The sequence below is a fragment of the Periplaneta americana genome, chromosome 16 (assembly GCF_040183065.1).
Source record: "Periplaneta americana isolate PAMFEO1 chromosome 16, P.americana_PAMFEO1_priV1, whole genome shotgun sequence".
Classification (NCBI taxonomy): domain Eukaryota; kingdom Metazoa; phylum Arthropoda; class Insecta; order Blattodea; family Blattidae; genus Periplaneta; species Periplaneta americana.
Genome location: NC_091132.1, coordinates 50,346,462 through 50,369,185, shown reverse-complemented (window position 1 = coordinate 50,369,185; position 22,724 = coordinate 50,346,462). Strand labels below are relative to the sequence as shown.

General features: G+C 35.9%; 1 protein-coding gene and 1 long non-coding RNA gene across 2 annotated transcripts in view; one reads left to right on the top strand and one right to left on the bottom strand.

The window, feature by feature from the left end:
• LOC138716235 (uncharacterized) overlaps positions 1–20,744 on the bottom strand; it is a 127,748-nt gene extending 107,004 nt beyond the window's left edge. Inside the window, exon 1 of the mRNA XM_069849080.1 lies at positions 20,602–20,744. Within this exon, the coding sequence (XP_069705181.1) occupies positions 20,602–20,616 (15 nt within the window). The 5' untranslated portion in view covers positions 20,617–20,744. The remainder of the gene's footprint in view (positions 1–20,601) is intronic.
• LOC138716237 (uncharacterized) overlaps positions 1–22,724 on the top strand; it is a 610,264-nt gene that overhangs the window by 9,591 nt on the left and 577,949 nt on the right. Inside the window, exon 2 of the long non-coding RNA XR_011336607.1 lies at positions 6,517–6,592. This is a non-coding gene — a long non-coding RNA (uncharacterized lncRNA). The remainder of the gene's footprint in view (positions 1–6,516; positions 6,593–22,724) is intronic.

Sequence of the window (22,724 nt, the reverse complement as noted above, 5' to 3'; positions counted from 1 at the left end):
AAATCCATAACGCAGGAAGTTTAAAAATGGCGACTCAACATCCGATACGGGCACAAATACCCACAAAATATTATGCTATGCATTCCACACATATCACGGAGTATTTTAAAGAATTTTTTTTTAGTTTACTCACTTTTCACAAAAAAAAAAAAATACCATCCTCTCCCCTTTACTTTAAGAAATTCACGATCGTGAGATTGACCCTGAGTTATACGCAACCCAGTTGTACACAGTTCTGATTTGTATGTAATTATTAGGGCCGTGATATCGGTATATTTGTTCACCTACGACGTCCCGGACAGAATGTAGTCGACGTGTTTAAAGTACAGGCAGCGGAAGCGAATTTGACACACCTAAGCAAGCACGTTCCGTGTTTTGTATACGATTATTGCGTGTTATAAAATCAAGACAATACAATTATTGTTCTAATAAGAGCTAATATCGGAAAGGTCTAAAATGCTGGCGAGGTTGAAAAATCATATTTATTTAAATTGTCACAAATGTGCTAAAACATAAGTCTGAAAAGATGTTTTTTTTTTTTTTAAATATATTTAGAGTTTTGCTTTACAGTTTTAGAGAGCCGAAAGCGTATATGGCGTACAATTTTGATTTCTCTATATTTAACTGTTACATTAATTTATTTATCACATCAATTTCGTACCTTACTTTTCTCGCCTGTTGTTCCCTTAGTTTCGGTTCCTGCTGCAATACACAACATTCATTTTCAAAGTTTCAAATGAAAATGACCGCCGAGTGTCGGATAGTATAACCTTGTATGCGGAAAAACTGCGTTCTACATTGGCTGAAAGTCGAAACCAAGGGCGCATATGTAAAATATTTCATATTATCAATTTCATTTCTACATCACACAGTAGGCCTAATAGAAAAAAACGGTGGCTTCAATTCATTATGCAAAATTGCAAAAGTTTTATCAAATGACAAGTGCGATTGTTATAAACTTTGAAATTTCAAATGGCACCCCTATATTTTTATACTTAAATATGAAAGAGCATTCAATTGTTTATACACTCATTCGTTTTCATATGTTTTGTTTTCTATCGTCGCCTAGCAACCTGTATTTTTGTTGTTATAAATTAAGAAAACAGCTTATTTTGTGTAATTTCCTAAAGTTTATTTTGTGTAATTTCCTAAATTTAATCAATAAGGATGATTTCTGTTCCATCTTGAAGGGTGTACACCATTTTAAAGTAATTTAATACACAAACACAACTACTACATGAAATGCTCAATAAGTTTTTGTAGCTTTATTCTTTTCAGCTCTAATCAACAATAACAACAATCCAGGTTGCCGGGCGACGATAGAAAACAAAGAATGCGAAAACAATTATTGAATGAGGTGTGTAAACAATTGAATACTTAAATATGAAAGAGTTGGGGGTGACTGGGGTGGGAGTGAAATCTGACATGCAATTAAGCCTAGTTTCAGACTTCTCCCTCAATAGCCTATCTAAATTGACGTGATTTTTGTTTAAATTTAATTCAATTTAAATACGAGTAATTAGTTATTTAGGCTGGGAAGTTTTGAAATGAAAGCCGTGTATGTATGTATGTATGTATGTATGTATGTATGTATGTATGTATGTATGTATGTATGTATGTATGTATGTATGTATGTATGTATGTATGTATGTATGTATGTATGTATGTATGTATGTATGTATGTATGTATGTATGTATGTATGTATGTATGTATGTATGTATAACAGCTGTATAACAGGAATACTTGCATTGAACGTAGTGGGGACTAATTTGTCATTTTGTGTGGGTCCATCTCCCAAATTTTGTTGGAGCGTTTTAGAGACACTCGCAGTTGAAAGAATCCTTAAGTAACTGATTAAAATTATATTTGTGCGAGATCGTCGTATTTGTTTGTTTTCCGCACAGAACCAATACGCGGTAAGGTGAAATACCACATTCAGTATTCCCAACGTAACACACATAACAATTTCCCTCTTCTTACCGCTTAAGCGCGACATTCATTTTACTGCTTTAGGCTTTTAACATATTATTTTTAGAGACGTTTAACATAGTAATAATTATAAATTGGAAACTTACCACTGCAATTTCACCTAAATTGCAATGTTAATTATTGTTTTTAAATATTTGCAAAAATTAAGTAAAGTCTACCACTCCACGAAACTTATTGCATTCCTGATACAAGTAACATTAAGGAAGCCGTGAAAAAATAAACAAGATTCCAGATGCCGATGTTATTACTGCAATATGTTATATAAATAATATTGTTAAAATATTAAAATGAAAAATAAATCATTACATAACCTTACCGTTTGTTTTAAGTTCGCATTTATAGACTGGGAGAAAAAAAAGACAGACGTATATCACGGCCTGCTGGAGTATATTTTTTTTTTTATCTTAGGCTTTCTTTTCTTTCGTTTATATTTATTTGAGGTCGTGGTACAATACCGCGTTTTCGTTATGATAGGTTAATATATTTGGCTTGAAAGAGATTTTTGCCCTTATCATTAAATTATTTGCTGTTTTTCTAGTAAACACAGAAAACATTTTATAGCAACAATGTTGAAGAAAAATATTTTGGTTTTCCGAAGTTGCCGTCATTAAACAGAAACCAAGATGGAGATTTCATTGCAACTAATTAGAAATTCGTCTTTCAGGTATGTAATAAATGATCTTCGCACAAAATAATGTACGATACATGAGCGGTATGTTTGTTTTCATGTTCTCGGAAATTAAAAAAGCTCAACTACGTTTCGCTTTTTCAATCTTTTCCTCGACCATGAAAACGTCAACATACCGCTCTTGTAACGTATATTACTATTTCTTCACATTGGAAGAGTGTGAAAACTTAAATAACGTGTATTCGAAGGAATGAAATTAGTTTTAGGCATAATTGTAATGGTTAGACGAAGTAACAAAATCTTACTTACGGAATATTGGCTGTAACAGCGGCAGGATTAGTCTCAGAAACAAATAAAACAATGGAGACACGAGGAATAGATCCTTGTTAACCTGTCGTCCGCTATTAGTGTCATTAACTCGGCAGAAGGTGATACAAAGAAAACGAGCAGGGAGCATGTGTGCGTGCAGAATGCAATGACTCAGGTCAGTACATGAGAACAACGTCCAATTAATACTGCGGTAATACATTCTTGACATTTCAAATTGAAGGCGAATCGTATTGGACTTGACTTAATTCAGGCAGTGGAAGTATTCCAAGCATTTCAGGTAATGTTGCAGGCAGCTGGCTCCTCGTACTGCACTACATAAATTCCCTTCACGAAACACGTTTCTTTTTTTTTTTTCTACGGTGCCTTAGAACTGTGTCATTTAGTCCAGTCAAATTAAATTGCATCAGGCTTCCTTTATTTAAACACAGGCGTCTTGACAGTTGGAATTTCAGTTTTTAATTTACAAAAAATATCGCCTCAAAGATTTCAAATTAACACGTGTTCATTTTTTCACCTGAGGTGTTTGGTCAATTTATTGTTCGGGTTTGTAGTTTCTAAGTACCGCATTCCCCCCCCCCCTCCCGCGGATCTAGTGGAGGTCTGACGCAGCTTCTCATTCAGTTGCTCTCAGACTTGCTATAGCTTGGTCAGCAGATGATTTGATAATTAGAGGACAGGGATTCGACTCAAGAGAGATGCTGTGAGATTTGTGAGTTGTTCATTTTTCCTTTCCATTATAATAGAACCTCTCACAACTGAATTTTTATAACTGAATCCACGCATCTTCCGATCCCATTCGCTATTTTTGACAGCTGAGAACGATCCTTTTTTTCTTAGGAATAATCTGTGGATGAGAAAGCGAGCATAAGTTGATTCCATTAGTGATAGTTTCATGAATAGCTGGGTGTTATCATTTGGCCTTGATGCGTTTCAAAACAAATAAAACTAATAAATATCTGCATATAGAAATTATTCTGAATATACCAACCTAACATAATATTATAAAAAATCCTTCCCTGTGAGTCTCTTGCTAACAGATCTGTTTTTTCTACAGCTATTATTCGGAAGCTTTTGTCACCTAGTCTGCTATCAAAAAATCTGAAAGTTAGAATTTATTAAACAGTTATATTACAGGTTGTTCTGTATGGTTGTGAAACTTGGACTCCCACTTTGAGTGAGGAACAGAGATTAAGGATGTTTGAGAATAAGGCTCTTAGGAAAATATTTAGGGCTAAAGGGATGAAGTTACAGGAGAATGGAGAAAGTTACACAACACAGAACTGCACCATTGTATTCTTCACTTGACATAATTAGGAACATTAAATCCAGACGTTCGAGATGGGCAGGACATGTAGCACGTACGGGCGAATCTAGAAATCCATATAGAGTGTTAGTTGGGAGGCCGGAGGGAAAAAGACCTTTAGGGAGGCCGAGATGTAGATGGGAGGATAATATTAAAATGGATTTGAGGGAGGTGGGATATGATGATAGAGAATGGATTAATCTTGCTCAGGATAGGGACCAGTGGCGGGCTTGTGTGAGGGTGGCAATGAACCTCCGGGTTCCTTAAAAGCCAGTAAGTAAGTAAGTATTATTGCTGTAATTTTTTCCTCTTTATTTTCCATTAGAAATTTAACTTACTTATATTTGTGTGATTTTATGCACTGTACTTATAGATATAAAAATATCCAGTTTTGGAGATATTTGAGCCGTTGAGAGCAGAAGAGGTGTAAGTAAAAAATGAGTAATGAGGATTAAAGTAAACATTCTGTAAAATACAGCGCAAAGTAGCAATTAATATTCAATTTGTTTAAACTATTAGTAGTCAGTGGATAGCACGAAGGACATATTAATTACTACTGTGCGCTGTATTTTACAGATTTTTACTTTAAACCTCATTACTCAATTTTGACTTATACACATTCTGCTCTCAACGGCTCATTTATCGGCTCTATCAGGAAATACAAGAAAAAGGAGAAGGTTTATCTGTTGGAACCATAACTATTCTACAGGATTAGAAGGAAAGGAGAATCTGTCTGTTGGATTCGTTGTTAGGAACTAATTTTCAGGATTTGTTATCCAGACACTCTTCAGGACGGAAAGGAGAGGAGAATCTATCTGTTGGATCTATTATCAAGAGCCGTTCTGCAGGACTGAAAGGAAACCAGAACCTATCTGTTGGATTTGTTATCGAGAGCCATTCCCCAGGACTGAAAGAAACTGAGAATCTATTGGATTCATTATCAAGAGCTATTTTCCAAAACTGTATGAAAAGAGAACATATCTTCTGAATTCGTTATCCAGACCATAATCCAGAACTGAGAGGAACGGAGAATCAGTTGGATTCGTTATCAAGATTCATTCTCCAGGACTGGAAAGAAAGGAAAGTATATGTGTGTGGATTAATTATCAAGAGGCATCCTACAGAATTGAAAAGAAAGGAGGTATATCCCTTGGTTTGTCAAGAGTTATTCTCCAGAAGTGGAAGAAAATGAGAATAATTATCTGTTGAATCCGTTTCTAAGAGCCCTTCTCTAGGACTGAGACGTAAGGAGAATTTATCTGTTGGATTCGTTTCAAGACCTATTCTTCAGGACTGGAAAGAACGAGAAATCTGTTTGTTGGATTCGTTATCATGAGCTCTTCTGTAGGACTGGAAGGAAAGGGGAATCTATTTGTTGTGAGCGTTACCAATATTTCTCCTGCAGGACTGGAAGGAAAGGAGAGAATCTATTTGTTGGATATCAAAAAGTATTCTTCTGGACTGAAAAGAAAGGAAATTCTGTTTGTTAGATTCGTTATCAAGAGCTTTCTCCAGGACTAGAAGGAACGGAGAGTAAGATTTGTTACCAAGAGTCGTTCTCGAGAGCCGAAACCAGGGCTCCCCTCTGTTAGATCATTTGATAAGAGCCTTTCTACAGAATTGATATGTTAGGGAACTTATCTGTTGGATCTGTTATCAAGAGCTATTCTCCAGACTTTATTGTGAAAATCTGGCAAAGTTTCCTGAAGAATCATTATAAGGTATTCGACGGTTATACCGGAAAGTATGCAGACCTGATGTCGCCTTGATGGTGAACTGAAGTAACCTATCTGAAATCACAAAACAATTAAATATCCATCATATCAGCCGACTTTCGGTTTGTTTAATAACGTTGTTTGACATAAGAATGTTGTGGAATATCTTATATTTTAATTAGTCGAAGTCTTGAGACCAATCAGTAGCTTGCCTGAATAAAAGTAACAAACGTCTGATGTCACACATTGTAGCGGGAAACTCTAATGATGTTTGTGTTATTTCATGCGGAATGGAGTTCTTGGACTACCTTGATCGGTTGAAGACATTAACATGACCTAATACGATTTCTGTTCTGTGTCTAAAAATTAACGTCATAGTCTACTTAGGAGTAAGTAGTGATGCAGTACTCCCCAATTATTTTCTGAATTTATTAAGTGAGATAGAATACTTGAATTATTCGAGATCTTAGAATCTTTACGATTTTGGAATTGTGAACTGTAATTTTGGATTATAAAACCTGTCTTGAGATTTCCTGTCTCCTACTTACAGGTTACAAATCGTGTTTGCCCAAGACCTGAAGCTTAACGTGGCCGCGCAATCAGAATGCTGTTCTTCTGTTTTGAAGGTAAGAAGGCAATTTTTTATTAATTGAAAGTGTTACTTTTGGTTTCTTAACTTTCCGTTATTCGTCCCGACTGTACCAGCGTTCTCATAGATGTCGTTAGCTTAGACCACTTACTAGTTCGTCAGAGACTATCCAGAGTGCACTCTAGGCGGTGTATCTACATTAAATTCGTAATGAATGACGATGATCAGGGCCACCCAGAGGAATTGAGCCCCCCACAAACATTTGTCAGTTCCCCTCGCCAATATTTTAATAAACGTTGAAATTCTGTAATTTAAATATAGTATTAAGGTAACAAAAATAAGGAAATTTTATTATAGTGTCTGGCAACCTTGTTTTTTTTTTAATTTATATATTACTTGGGCAAGAGAAATAAACATGTTTATAAACATGTTTGACAATGAGTCTTTCAGTTAGTAAAAGAAATAAGATTGCAGTTTTAAAAATAAATAGAAGCATACTTTAGTGAAAATATTAAAAATATATTTGAGATAAATTAATATGCATATATAGCTTAGTGTAACCTCGTAAATTAATGTATTGTTGTACAGTAGGATCCTAACTCAAACATCATAGTTATATAAGTCTTAAAGCCGTCTTCTTAGTCCCACAATATCGGAATGAGTATAAGTGTGCGCGGGGTATACAATATAGTACGTGCTCTTCAGAGCAGAGTCTGCTCACAATTTCAACAAATAACGCGCACTACAGAGTCGCTGTACAACAGATTCCTTACTCCTAAACAAATACAGCATACAACTTCAATTTAGCAATGTTTATGATCTTCGAAATAAAGATACCTAAAACAAGTGCGAAAGTACAGAAGTGGATATAAGAATTCGGAACACAGTGTCTCTGTGTAAGTGCCGACATAATTGTGTGTAATTTATGTAAGACTGACATAATCTGTTCTAGAAGAGAGTATTCACAGCAGCACTGCAATAAAAAAAAAACTAAAAAAAAACATACAAACCATTTGAAGTTGATAGAAGTGAACCTGACGATCTTAAGTTACTGTAAATTTAATAGTAAATATTCTTGTAATGTATGGGCTTAAATACTTCACTGAGAGCAGTATCTGTAAAAGAGTAACATTTTTAAGTTAAAAGTTTAAAGCAAAGTTTGTTAATTTTTTTGTAATACACAACACAACCCTATTCTTGTAGTCATTTTTTAATATGTAGGCATATGTTTGTTTCCCTTGATGCGGGAATCGTCTGTTTTCATCATACAGCACCACGCGCCACTATTTTTCAAGTCATTGGCTTATTGCACAAACTCCATACTCACATAACTTGAAAGATTAGGTCTTAAAAATCTGGTTTTCTAGTTATAACTTAGTTATGATATTTGAGCTATCGAAGCGGATGACATCTTCAATCGTCTAACTTTATCAGATACTCGTACAAAATGTTATATAAGCTCCTAAACCTGACCTTTGAATCCAATTCACACTCAATGGAGAGCACTGTTGGTTGTTTAGTTTTTCTTGACTAAACGTGTTCACAGGTAATTCTTGATCACTTCAGTTTACTGAACTCACGTTCACCAGATGCTACGTTAGCAGGGAGAGTAACGAAAAGTCTTAAATTTATTAAAAACATAATTACTATTTCAATAATATGTTATTTGAACAGAATTCTTCTTTTATGTAAAGAAAAACAGTTTTGTGTATATTTTGTGTCATTCTCTTCCTAAAAAGTATCTGAAAATCGGGGCCCCTCACTTCAGTCGTGTCCATCGCCCCCTCCCCTTGTGGGCGGCCCTGCAATGATGATGGTGATGATGATGATGATGATGATGATGATGATGATGATGATGAAGGAGAATTGTTGGGATGTTACATGGAAACCGAAATACACAAGAAACCCACGGAAAAACGAGCGTTGAGGTGTTACGGTGATATTTGGAAGAGAAAATTGTCGAACTGTAAGGGATTTCTTGCGGAGATGGATTTCAAAAGTTAAGGATTTTATAGGGAAATATTTCAAGGAAAGGAAATTGTTCGGAAATTTAGTAAATTACGTGTGAAATGAGAATTGCGAGGTAATGGACGTGCAAACGTTGTGGTGTCTAGTGAAGGAAAAGAACGTACGGAGATAAAACTATCGATACGATGTAATGTAGAGAACGCAAAACTTGTATTCATTCAATAATCACTATAATACAGTGAAGCACAACAAATAATAATGCAATAGATACAAAATTTATATATTGTAAGTTCGTTGGCCATTACGGTAGCCCATCCTGACAACATCACTACATAAAAATTACCAGGTTTTGAAAATCCTGTAGAGATTCGTATATGCAAGTCATAACAAAAACCTAACCTAACCTAACCTAACCTAACCTAACCTAACCTAACCTAACCTAACCTAACCTAACCTGTCACAGATTAATGTATACAAGACATAACAAAAGCCTAAACTAACTAACCTAACCTGTTACAGATTCGTATATTATGCAGTACATAGTCTGAGTGTACACTAACGCCAAACTTTCGAATTGTCACCAAAGTTATGTTTGTATTCTTTGCGGTGGCTGAATGGTTAGACCTTCAGACTGTGACGCAGGCAGCCCGGGTTCGATTCCCGGTTAGGTCTGGGATTGTTTCATTGCAAAAAATCCATAGTGACACTTGTTGCGGACAAGGTCGCAGTTGGAGTTTTTCCCTGGGTTCTCCCGTTTTCCCCAAAATTAGGCATTTACATAATTCCGTCACCATTTCTCCATTTCGTTATCATTCCATAGCATTCCCCGAACGCCGGCTGGCGACGCACGGAGGGTGCTGGCCTAGGGACGAGTGGGGTTGCCTGCTCGAAACTGGGTACGCAGCGAACCTTAGTGTGGTCAGCCGGTGTGGGTTTGGGAATGCGTCACCAGAGGGTCAGCGCAATAGATCTTAACAGGTCGCAGTGCTGGGCCATAGCGCCCCCTCCGTTAAATTCAAAATTCAATTCAATTATGTTGGTATTACAGAGGAGACAGCTGAAGGCGTGGAAGCGAAGTGGGAAGGGAACTACCTCAGCGCTCGTTTAATCTAAACCGAAACTCCCCACCCCCTCTGTTGCTTGGACAACGAGGTACCCCAACTCAAGTTATAAGTTCAGGGTGGAATGGGATTTGAACCCTGGCCCCCTGACTCACAAGCCTGAAGTTAATCCAGAGACAGATAAAAAGTATTAAGTGTGCAGGTTTACACTCAACCACACAAGAATGTCAGCAGTTTGCTAGATAAATCCGACGTTTTTCTGTCGCTGTGTTCAGTTAGATGCAGCAAGTTGCTCCGCTACTTTGCGTTTGCTTCTGTAACACGGCCCGTATGCTCCAGACTTCCGCACAAAGTTGACCAGCGTGAAAGCTTGAAGCGTTATGTAACGCCTATTACATACCAGTGGACTGATTTTCGAACTGCATTTGATTCCCAGCCGAAGAGAATAAGGCGAAGAATTGAAAATACTTTTCTCCTAATTAATGACTTTGTGCCAACTGTCCCAAGTAATGACAGAAAATTTCGATCGGCGTACAGTCTGCGATCGTGACAGTAAATCGAGTGTGCGCCTCAGTTTCAATTCATTATTGCGAAAGTGAAAGGATCCGCACGTGGGAAGTCTAATGAGGACTAATTCACCTCAGTGTAATTAAAGCGTTACGTAGGGTGCTTATGTAGTGAGGAGAAATTCTTGTCTTTGTTGGCGCTCCATATTCATTTTGCCTTGAGCTTGGCCCATTTTTTTTCATGTTATTGTACAGGCTGGGCAAGAAATCCCTTTGCATGTTATTAGTATTAATCAGTTGAGCAGATTTAATCTTTATTTATTATTAATATTATTGTTATTATTGTTCTGTTACTTATTACTGAGATATGTATTTCCCGGGGGAAGGAAAAACGTGATCCACTCCATTTAGTCTAGAGAGCTGAATGAACTGTTTCCAAACCGCTGGATTGGACGTGGATCACGAGACCTTCCTGCACCATTGCTATGGCATCCACGAAGCCCGGACTTCACCAAACCGGACAATGCACTCTGGGGCATAATAAAAGATGTTCGTGAACAAGTATCAACTGAAATACATTGCTTATGATTCACGCTGTATAAATATTCACAATTCCAATCATTCACAGTCTCTGAACAATCTCTCTAGATTTTTTAAAGATTTATTTTAGGTCGCATAACTGCTGGGTCTTTTTGCGACCACAATATTAATATACGGTACAGAACAATACAAGACAAGCAGTGAAGATTACAAACAAAGTACACAATATATTATAATGTATCTATAGGTAAAAAAATAAATAAATAAACAAAAAAAGTGAACAGATTATATGAACAGTATAAATTTTACAATCAAATCATATTGTACAAGGAAATTTCTTTAAAGAATTGAATTACTTGTGGAAAAACATTTGTATTGTTTTGTGTTGTAAATATATCGTTTGGTATGTTATACTTTTTCCTTGAGGTGTGGTATCTTCGGCAATCTATGCTGACGTGTTTGACGTTGAGGAAGCAATGACAGGTTTCGCAGTTTGGTTTTCTTGATATGAGACAGGAATGGGTTAATTTTGTATGTCCAATTCTTAATCTTGATAATAAAACCTGGTCTTTTCTATTAAGCTTGTGGATCGGTATATTAATAGAGCATTTTGACCTGACTTTGAAACGTTTTCTGGAGGGATTGAGAGTCCGAAGTTTAATCCATGATTCTTTACATTTACTGTCTATGAGGGAAATGAAATCTCGATGTGGTAAGAAGGTATACTCGAGGGTGGTAGAATCTTTAGTGCTTTGTTTGGCTTCTCTATCAGTTGCATCGTTGCCTACAATGCCACAATGAGAGGGTATCCAGATGAAAATAACTTCTTTTTCTTTTGTTAGAAGTTTATGATAGTTTCTCTAGTTTAAACGGAATGTTATATAAAAATTTAAAGTTACAATAATCTCATAGGTTGCTATGCACAGACATTTCGCTAGCCCGCGCTACGAGCGTGCTAAACTAGCCCCGGCTATCGATTGATTACTTGTACAGGATTCATATCATATCGCGAATACTGGTTTATGAATACGAAAAGCGTTAATTCGCTGATCATTCACCGAAAGCCCGCGCTAAGAATATCTATGAATATGGCCCATAGTCTCTGAAGAATGTTTGTGATTTAAAAGAAACGTCAAACAAGGAATTACAATTACGATTATCTCATTGTCCCTGGATAGCCTCTGAGGTTTGAAAGAGATATTACATAAGTAATTACATTTACAATTATCTCCTTGAATTGAATTGTAATATTAAAGTATTGTCAAATGAATTACATCGAGAACTCTGAATAGCGTCTGTAGTTTTGAAGGATATTTAGACCTGCAGTAGAAGTGTATGAACATGTCCAAGGTTACTGTGGTGCGCAAGACTGCAGAAATGATAAGAAGAAATGGAAGAAAATGGCTAAAAAGGAAGGAGATAGGGTGTTATCACAGTCTAGTATATACAGTCACGAAGCTTGAGTTTATGAGGTTACTAGGAACAATAGACTGTGCAGGTACTATTTCGCATTGTCTGTGATGAGGCGATAGTAGCGATCCTAGTGATTAGCAACTATCTATGGATGCATATTTACTACGTATTGAGCTTCGTGACTGTATATCAGTGATCGCCAAAAGCATGCCCCTGCCTCCACTCAAGCGTAACCATGACATCATACCCCCGCTCTCTGTTTACAGCCTTCACTTCGATATAAGACGAGACATTTATCAGCAGCGGACGTACATATGTAATGTTACAAGTGTGTAGGATAATATGTTTCGATGTCTTTTCCAAAACAGATAATATGTAAAGACTTAATTTTAAGGAGCATGGGAGCAAAAGTATTTCTTTTGTGCAGATGGTAAAAATATGAGATAATTTATTGTAAAATTTTGAATGATGTATAAAAGAACAATGTACGTTGTTACAAAGACTACCACGCCCTTACTTGTAAATTAAATATTTCATTAATAAACGAACAATAAAAAATATCGGCTTCTATGTCTTAATCGGGGTAAAATACTCCGACTTTTTTTTTTCGAAGTATGTAGTGTAATTTAGGACTTCGTGACCAGCCTGGTGGTACGTTTTTCTAATTTCAAAAATATCTGCTGATGTAGGTCTAAAGTACACATTCTTTGTATGGTAAATAAGAAAATATATTTTATTTTATTAATAACACAAAAATAATGAATAGGAGAATAACATTTAACACGGAAAAAAGTGCTTGTAGTTAATAAGTAGAAGAATATTATATTGTTTTTGTTTTTTGGTCCTAGTCCATCTCTGCACTGTTATTCGCTGCATTACCTGAGGAGATACCCACTCCAACCCTCTCCCTGCGATAGTGGTGTGCGGGTTGCATTTCTATTACGTCACAATTTCGTGGTGTTTGGCAACCACTGCTGTATATACTAGACTGTGGTATTATGCTGAATTATCATATTCAACGTACGCGACTCGGCTCCTTGAATTAAAAATGTCTTGCAATTTTTGCACAACTTTTTGGCGTTGGTTGTGTCATTAACTTAACAGTGGCTGAACGAGAATCGTGACTGTTGCATAAATAATCATAATTTTAAACCTTTAAGGAATAATTATAATTAGAAACTGGCATTAATATGGTAGCAGACGAATGTGGCATCTGATGGAACCGGTCTGCAGTGTACGCGCTGCTTCGTGTTCCTCTGGATAATTTACTGTTGGAAGCCTCTTGTTACTTTCGTGTCCCGGCTCGTAATGGTTTGTTTGGTTTCTTGACATCGCACTCCTTTGCTCCAAGGTTAATGAAGACGATGGCCATTTGATAACAAGAATAATTAGAGAGTTGGTATAGCATAGGCAATGGCCGAAAGTATATTTATTTAGTTTGTAAGTTGTGACTGAGTAAAATCATAAATCTTAGTAATAGAACACAAGCCGATAGTTATACAAACCAGAGTGTTAATTACAATGGACTTCACAAATGCTGCTTTATCTTTCTTACAGCTGAATGTTCAACGCATTGGTCCTTGTTATGTATCGCAGATGTTTGCCCATGGCGAAGAAATGTTCCACTAAGTTTCGTCCCTCCTTCGATTTGGATCAGACTGATTTATATAATTGTGTGATTTTTTTATGAAGTTAAATTAGCATACAATTTATTATCTATTGTTCCTTTAATTTGTAGGCCTGTTTATATGATTTAATTGTCTCTGTATTTTAAATTACAGAAACACAATTATAGTTCATTTCTCTTCACATTTATTATTAACAAAAGAATCTAAATTTTATACTAGCAGTCTTCTTAAGAAACCGTGTATAGTTTTTATACGAGACTTATGCAGAGTTGAAACAGAAAACTTTACAATAAACCATGCATAAGCGATGGATGTATAAACAGCCTGTAACTATACAATGGGAATTGCTTTGCAGTAGTTATATACACGAAACCCCTTGTTTAAGCGATGTATATAGAGAAAAAATGGCCGCCCCTCTAATAGCTGTTCGTATCGACTGTCATTTTATGATGATGGTTGCCTTGTAACCACAGAAGAACAAAGCAAAGAGCACAAAATAATTAGAATAATATCACAGTCTACTATATACAGTCGCGAAGCTCAATACGTAGTAAATATGCAAACATTAGGTAGTTGCTCATCACTAGGATCGCTAATATCGCCTCATTACAGGCAATGCAAAATAGTGCCGTCATAGTCTATTGTTTCTAGCATCCTCAAAACTCAAGCTTCGTGACTGTATATAGTAGGCTGTGATAATATTGCTGTAGCTTGTACTCTTTGACGAAAATATAGTGTGGTAATCGATTAGAGCCAGTTGTACTATCGATACTTAACACGCCACACTAGAGCGCTCTACCGGATGCAATAGAGAACCTCAGATATTCTATTGGTTTTCGTAACGAAGTAATGACGATACTATGATGTAGTTGTGTAACACTTATACTGTTATACACGACGTATGTAGTGATTATTAGTAAGGAATTTACACACGACGTATAAACGAGCTACTCATTGTATAAGTATAAGACAGTCTGTATATAGAATTTTTATTAGTAAGACTGTAGGAAGATTAGATATAGGAGGTACAGTATACGGTAGAAGCTGTTGCGTGCGAGAGAATTTTTTGTAACATTTTCGTTCTTTTGCAATTATACAGTGTGTACTAACAGAAAGGTATATCAAAACTTTAGAGCACACAAAAACAAAATAGCTTGCGCATCATATAATAGCAACAGATCTTGGAATATACGCTTTCACGGCCGGCGTCTTAAGGATCGATGTTATCTGGGCTAAAGGGCCGTGGTGTGTTGGAGCTGTTGCTACCATACGTTTCCACTGATGATGTCTGGTGGAGTAGCAGACGAAACGTATGGTAGCAACAGCTCCAACACACCACGGCCCTTTAGCCCGGATAACATCGATCCCCCAATATAAACAGAGTTTAAAGAAAGAACAGTAACAAGGAAATAAAACGTTTCCGAATCCATGTTAATATCTATACTAATATGTTAAGTGTCAGAAATGTTTATAATATTTTGATATACCTTCTTGTTACATCCTGTATTTTTTTTATCTTTGTTCCATTATTTCCTTATCGTAATTAGGATCCGTCATTTTACGCTGTGAACGACTATTAAATATATCCTATATGCAGAAACGATCACGGAGAGTTCAGATTATACCAATAAATAAATCTTAATGAAAAATCATAAGGAATTAGATTCCTGGGACAGCAAAAATGCTAAATGATTATAAAATAAAATTATACCCTACTGTAACTTGAAACAAATGGGTTTTCGTCGTCTAAATTGGTGATGATTTCTTATTTTTATGGTACGCTGTATCAACTACTAGGTTATTTTGTCGTCGGTAGAATTGATACTAGCGAAATAATATTTGGCGAGGTGAAGTCTAGGAGTCACCACGCTCCGACCGCCTTTTACCCTCAGGAAAGATTCGGTACTCAATTTGATAGAAGACTTGAGTGAACCACGATCCTGTTCTAGAAGTTTTGGCAACGAGAAAATGTTTTTAATTAATTTTCTGAGTTATGGAGTTTTATTCTTCCCATCTGAACGAGTTAAACACTGAAACCTCCCCTTCCTGTGAACACGCTTTTGCTATGTTTTTAAATAAATTAAACATATTGGCCTACATGAAAGATTTTAGAGTATGTTGTCCACATGAGAGAACTATACATACATGCTAATTTTTATTAAAATATCTGAAGTACGTTTTGACTTATCATGTAAACGCTGTCCGGCTGGACAAATTACTTGACAAATTTTCACAATTAAATCAAATAAATAAGTTATAATAGTCGCAACGTTGTTATTCCCGATGTGACTCCTCTTTGCTTACGTCTTAGGAAGTCAAAGCTCTATAAAGGCTAGGTAGATAGTATCGTTCGCCATTTTTGTTCTTTCGTTACCGAGCTACCAGACGAGGGATCTATTCGCCACACCGTTAAATATTATCATGTCGTTGCTCCTATGATAATAAATCAAACGCATTGTAATTGAGCGGCAAATAACGTCCTCGTGTGCTTTCTGCGAACGCCAACGAAAGGGCCAAAATGGCGGGCGATTATATATTAAGTATTTATCCAGCCTTAGGAAATGCTTAACATCTTCATCAGCGAATCACAAGACACACACGTTTAAATGTAGCCGACCTGCAACGTGATTGGCTGCCGGAAATTAGAGTGATGGGACTATAGGGTTTTAATAAACATTAAAATTGTTTAATGATGTACAGATAGTGTATATTAAGCATGCAAATTTTTATTTCTAAAGGGCCTATAGATTCTGGGGGAAAAAGTATACAAATGTATTAAAATTTTACTGGCGAAAGGTGTCTCTCTTCCCTTAAGGCATTTTAAAATCTTCCTGAATAGATAAAATATCTTTCCAGGGAAATTCACTGTTTATTAGTTATTGAGCTTTGAACCAGATTGCTTTTCGAATACAAACCGTTTACCTACTCCCGTCATGAAGTTTTCTAGTTCACGTCATTGAAAGGTACGTGCTGTTGCATAATACCTATATATTAACATCCCGGTCAATATGTCACAGAACTACTTTGTAGAGCAACCTGTCATCCATTCAATTTCTAGCGAAGTAACTGGAAATCGTTTTTATATTCCACGTAGAAATAGAATACTGTAACCTTGGAAAGCCTTGTTCTCGCTTAGAGAGCTTAACAGTCATAAGGCATGTTATATTTAAGTGGTATGCGCTATTATCACACCATATAGGCGGGCAGGGTTCGAGCCCTTGTCAAGTCTCGGAATTTTCATTGAAAAGTTCATAGTGATTCTTGTGGCGGAAAAGGTAGCAGTTAGGGTTTTTTCTTGGGATTCTCCTGTTTCCTTATGATAGACATCAACATCATTCTGGCCTATCTCTATTCCATTATTACAGTCATAGTGTTTCTAAGATCATCAGTCGGCTAAAATGCGGAGAAGGCTGGCCTAGGGACATGTAGGGTTGCTTGCATGAAATTTGTATCGTTATAGGGCCTTTGGTCCACTATGTTTCGTCCACTTTTTTGTCCTCTGACACATTTGTCCATTTCATGATTCGTCCATTAAATGTTGTCCACTGACCATTTAGTTCATTTCCATCCTTCGTCCATTATGTTTTCGTGCACTGACTATTTCGTCCACAATGGCAAAAAATATAAATGACATGAAATATAATTTGGTGAAAATGTAATTTATTTAAATTTATGTGTTGTTGATGTACAGTACATACTGTTTGTATTGTAAACATGATTAGTCATCATTTTCGTCTTTCTGAACAACTTCAGCAGCGTTAATTTTTAAACTATTTGAAATTCCTCTCAGATATGTTTCCAGCCGGCCGTCGTTCTTGTAGTCTTCATACTGTGTAAGCATTAACCTGATGCATTCATGATTATTGACATATGTCTGACTTAATGGTGCACGGACTCGCGTGTGTCCTCCCAACAATTGAGTACCCATTATAATGTAACATTAGTTGCCTCCGACGTGTATGTATAACCTCTGCCATAAATTTTAATATCCAAAATGGAATACATATATATATATATATATATATATATATATATATATATATATATATATATATACACTTTTAATATCCAAAGGAAAATGAAACGCATCTAAGAAACAGACGACAATGATGACAATACCTTCTGTTGTAGTTGTAGATGGGAAACACAAATATGTATTCTAAGATGGACGAAAGGTTATGTACATAAAAGGTGTGGACAAAATTTATGGATGGACGTAAATTGTATGGTCCAATCGGTTGTGGACAAGAGAAAGTGGACGAAAGGTAATGGACGAAACAAGTTGTGGACAAAAGGTAGTGGACGAATATACAAAAAAAACCTATCCATATTTCATAGGAAACTTAGAATTTTTAGAACAACAAATTTAATAAATATGCATTTTTTTCCTTACATTTTTTAAACTACAGTTACATAGGTCTGTCCTTTGTTACATTATTGTGTATTTAAAAACAATAAATAAAAATCCTGACCTCCTCAAAGTATTTTAAATACATGTTTGTCCAGCACGAGATTCTGGTGGGTCGCCGAAGAAAGTGCTTGTTACGCAACAACTTCAGGAGTGCGTTTTGTGGATTGTGCAGCCGGCTTCACAACACCTTGTCAGTTCCTTACTAATAAGGCGTGACTCACAGGAAGCCGTGTTACCAACTTACCACTCGTTTTATGTTTGATCACTTTTTAAATTGAGAGAATTGACAAATATTAGGATTTTAAAACAAGTTCTGAAAAAAAATATTTTGGAATTTACCTTGTCAGGCAAAGAAGCCTCAGAATATGGAGTTTCGGGGATTCGAACCCTGTTATATTAAACAAGCAATTTACCCCATGCTTAGTGCATTCTGTACTTGCAACATTTTCAAAATGGAGACATAACGTTGCGGCTTGTTTAGTATACCGATATTATAATTTAGTCTATAAATCATGTTTCATTAACCTCTTTGGATTAAGTGAAACGTTAAATATATTACAATCACTGTAATAATTGATTTATAAAATCTGAATATTATTTGTAGCTTCAAAAGCACATTAAATCAAGAATTGATTGGTTTGTTTCCAAAACCTGCTATTTTCCTTAAAAACTGATTTTGACCTAATAACATAAAAGGCCTATACATATATCTTAAACTGTGACTCGTATGGTAAAGTCATCTTTGCCACTTTCTCTATTTGTCACTGAAAATGATATTTAAGAGTACGAATATTTTTTTTCCAAAACTTTCTATTTTATATTTTTCAGGCCAAAACCTTCTATCTCATATTTTAATTGAGAACGTATGAAGTATTCTAGTACATTAAATACATAAAATACTATACAATTTTATTAAGGTAAGAATGAACATGTACTTAAAAATTGGTTCGTTTATTTTAAAACTCTTTCCTGTGAAAATAACTGAAGGCGAAATGGCAGATCTTGGAAACAAACCATTCAATTACAGTTACAATTATACTTCTACCACAGTCTAGTATATACAGTCACGAAGTTCAATACGTAGGAAATATGCATCCAAAGATAGTTGCTAACCACTAAGATCGCTACTATCGCCTCATCGCAGACAATGTGAAATAGTACCGGCACAGTCTTTTGTTCCTAGTACCCTCAACAACTCAAGCTTCGTGACTGTATATACTAGACTGTGCTTCTACGTAGATTCTGATTAGTTTCTATAATTCAGAGTCAATAATTACAATAATCTTTAACTCTGATTAGCCTCTGTGATTGCGGAACTTAATAAAGAATTAATAGTTGCAAATATCTCATTAATTCTGAGTAGTTTCATTAGTTTAATAAAAAATGAAAAAAAAAATGAGTTCTTCCATTGTCAGTGAACACCATCTTATCCAGTTAGACACGTTAAATAGAAGATTTAACATGTGATTGTAAATAGTTTTGTAGTTTATAAAGAATTTTTTATTTAGAATTACATTAAAATCAACTATGAATAAGTAATTGTGTTACATTATTTGCTATACATAATACCAGCAGATGTTTTGCGATCGTTACAATATTGAGAAATGTAATAATTTGTACCTTAACTTTACACTTGTAACTTACATAAATTCGTACAAATTTATTGACGGATTTATGCAAATGTCACGAAATAATGTACTTTTTCTAATTTCATTTGTCATGCTTTTGTGTTATTGGACCAAATATTTTCTCTTTAGCAAAGACTTGTCTCATATTTTAGGAAAGCACGGACCACATGACAAGAAAATCCAGTTTAATAAACCTTGAAGCTACTATGCATATTAGCAACCGTTGGAAATCGTACCTTTTAAATTATAAACATCTTAAGAATTACATATTGTAAAGCTGTTCTATGTTTCATTCTGGGGAGCTTGTTTTGCACCGACAGGACATGTTTCACTTCGGTAGGAACCAAAATATGTAGCGTCGGTTATATTTATGTAGTGTGATTTTAGACATGAGCAGAAGTGATATGCAAATATACAGACTAATTCTGTAATTTAGTGTTCAACAACTCCAGAAGTGTCCTATGTTACAACTTCAGGAAGGAGATGTACGGAATCAGAAGTTTTTGTAATGGGACGCTCAGAATAATATTTTACTAAAGGTTGAATAAGTTTGCTTGAGCCGTGAGACACTTAAATAGGAATTTGTAAGCAATTTGACTTTGGATAATAAACTAAGTCCTGGTGATATAGGCAATCTACGATTTCAAGTCCGCTTTGTAAGTGTTTGGTACACATCTCAGTTCTAAGTGCAAGAAGTAGACAAGTGACATCTTGTAGAACTGGTCACCACTCGCTGGGCGTTGCTCTTCACCTCACAATACACGCACTCTCTAACTACCGGTACACGACGTATCTCGTACTCCACTAGCGAATTGTAAGAGTCCTAAAAGATTTGACACAAATTTCGTCGAGTTTTCTTAAACTGTAACATTGCGTTATGATGTGACCTACCTGGGATATGTCCATGTTCTCGTGTCTTGGGCAACTCGAATATTCAAAATCCACACACAAACTGATAGGAGAACTATTGGTACATTCTTATTTATATACGTTCTAGATCCTGTTTTGTCTGTTTTATCACAACCCTCTTTTGATATCCCCCACCCTTTCACAAAAAAAGGTTTTCATGTGCCAACAGTGGAAGTAACCTGCAAGTCTTTGAGTGGTAATAGTAGGCTAAGAGAGCGACATCAAGCCGAGGTAGGGAGAGAGACAGAGAGAGAGGCGTGTGTGTGTATGTGTGTGTGTGTGTGTCAGATCTAGATTCGCTAAACGCAGGTGAGAGATGGTGGCTAGTAAATGAGAGAGCCTGTGGTCCATTACTGAGAGAGATAGACGGGTGGCTGAGGTGGAGAAAGGAGGGGAAATTGTGGAGAGAGGGACAGAAGCCGATCGCTGAAATTCTCTTACTTTTAAGAACAAGCTTTACAAAAGATCGTGAAGGAGAAATGTCTCAAGTTGTTTTACTATCTCAGCACGAGAACATTATGTGAATATTTAATCGGTGCGGGGCACAGTCGCTCGGCTTTAAGTCCAGCTAATCAGCGTTTACTTGAATTATAACTCTTGAGTGACACACCTGTCCGTGAACTGCTTCATCGTATGTTCATCTTTGAACCTGCGTAATAGTCAGGTTGTCAGTGATGAAACCTCAAATTAGGTTGTAATGCATATTGCTTTTATTGTGAATTCATCTCAGTGCATTTAATACAAAGCGTGTGGCTTTATCATGACTTTCCTTCGTCCAGTTTAATCGAAAAAGTTTCATGAATGAAATGCACCGAAAATGACCGAGGACGTTAATTCAGACTTCAATTACGCGGCCGTACAACGTGTTCTTTATGCGTACACTGGACTGTAAAAGAAATGCCGATCCGAAATTATTTCGTTTTCCGGGGACTTTAGCAAACATGGCGAGGTGGAAAGCTATTTTCCTGAGATTAGCTTTTTTAAAAACATGTAAATACAACTTTCATAACATGTTCACGTTATTATTTCATATGTTTTTATTTATTCATCAAAGATATCAGCTCAAAGAATTTGAGTGATCACAAGGGTCCTGAATGCAATAAACATGTACAATATAATGTGATTTGAAACATTAAAGAAAAAATAACGTCAATAATTGTTGAAGGCAAGTGGATTAATTGAAATAGAGATTAAGGGTGCTATTCATAGACATTTCGCTAGCGTGCGCTACGAGCGTGCTAAACAGGATTCATATCATATCATATCGCTGACACTGATTTATGAATACGAAAAATGTTAGTTCGCTGATCATCCACCTAAAGCCCGAGCTAAGAATGTCTATGAATACGGCCCTGAGATTTTACCGGTAAATTATTCATATAGGCCTACTTTTATTTTACTAATAAGAATACTACACGAAAATAGTGACACTGCAGTTTATATGGTATTCTACAGCCTTCCTTATTATCCATGGATGCTGCCATTGTTACAATCGATATATACGGCCAGTTACGTATCATATTATATTAACAAAAATGTATCAATTATTATAAATATAAATATAAAATTTTATTATGAATACAAATACAGAATTGAAAACTGAATCTAAGTGAAACATTTAACTACACATTTCTGCTTTGCATAGAATAAAAACTCTTTAGAAAATTCAGGCCAGTTCAGATGTGTTTGTATCAGAGCCATCTTCAGTTACAAGCCGGAGCATGGGTAGGTTTGGCAACGCTGAGTGGAGGCGGACGGAGGCGAAATAAAGGCATGACGTTTGACGTTTTAGTGCTTTGATTTCGTTGTCACATCTACATTTTCGACATTAATTGATACAAAACTAAGTGCATATGATCAATTCAGTGTATTGATGTACGTGATTTATTACAGAATCCGAAATGGTATTTTGAGTTTCAGAATACCGCGTAAAGTAGCCACGTTCAATTAGTGGGCTAGCGGTGTCAAAGAGGACGGAAGCTTTGTAGTTTCAATAATTTTAATTATGTCGCGCTGTCCATTGTCGTCAAGTCTTTTGAAGGCCGCTCTAATACTCCACGCGGAGTGTATGGACGGAAGCTTTGTAGTTTCAATAATTTTAATTA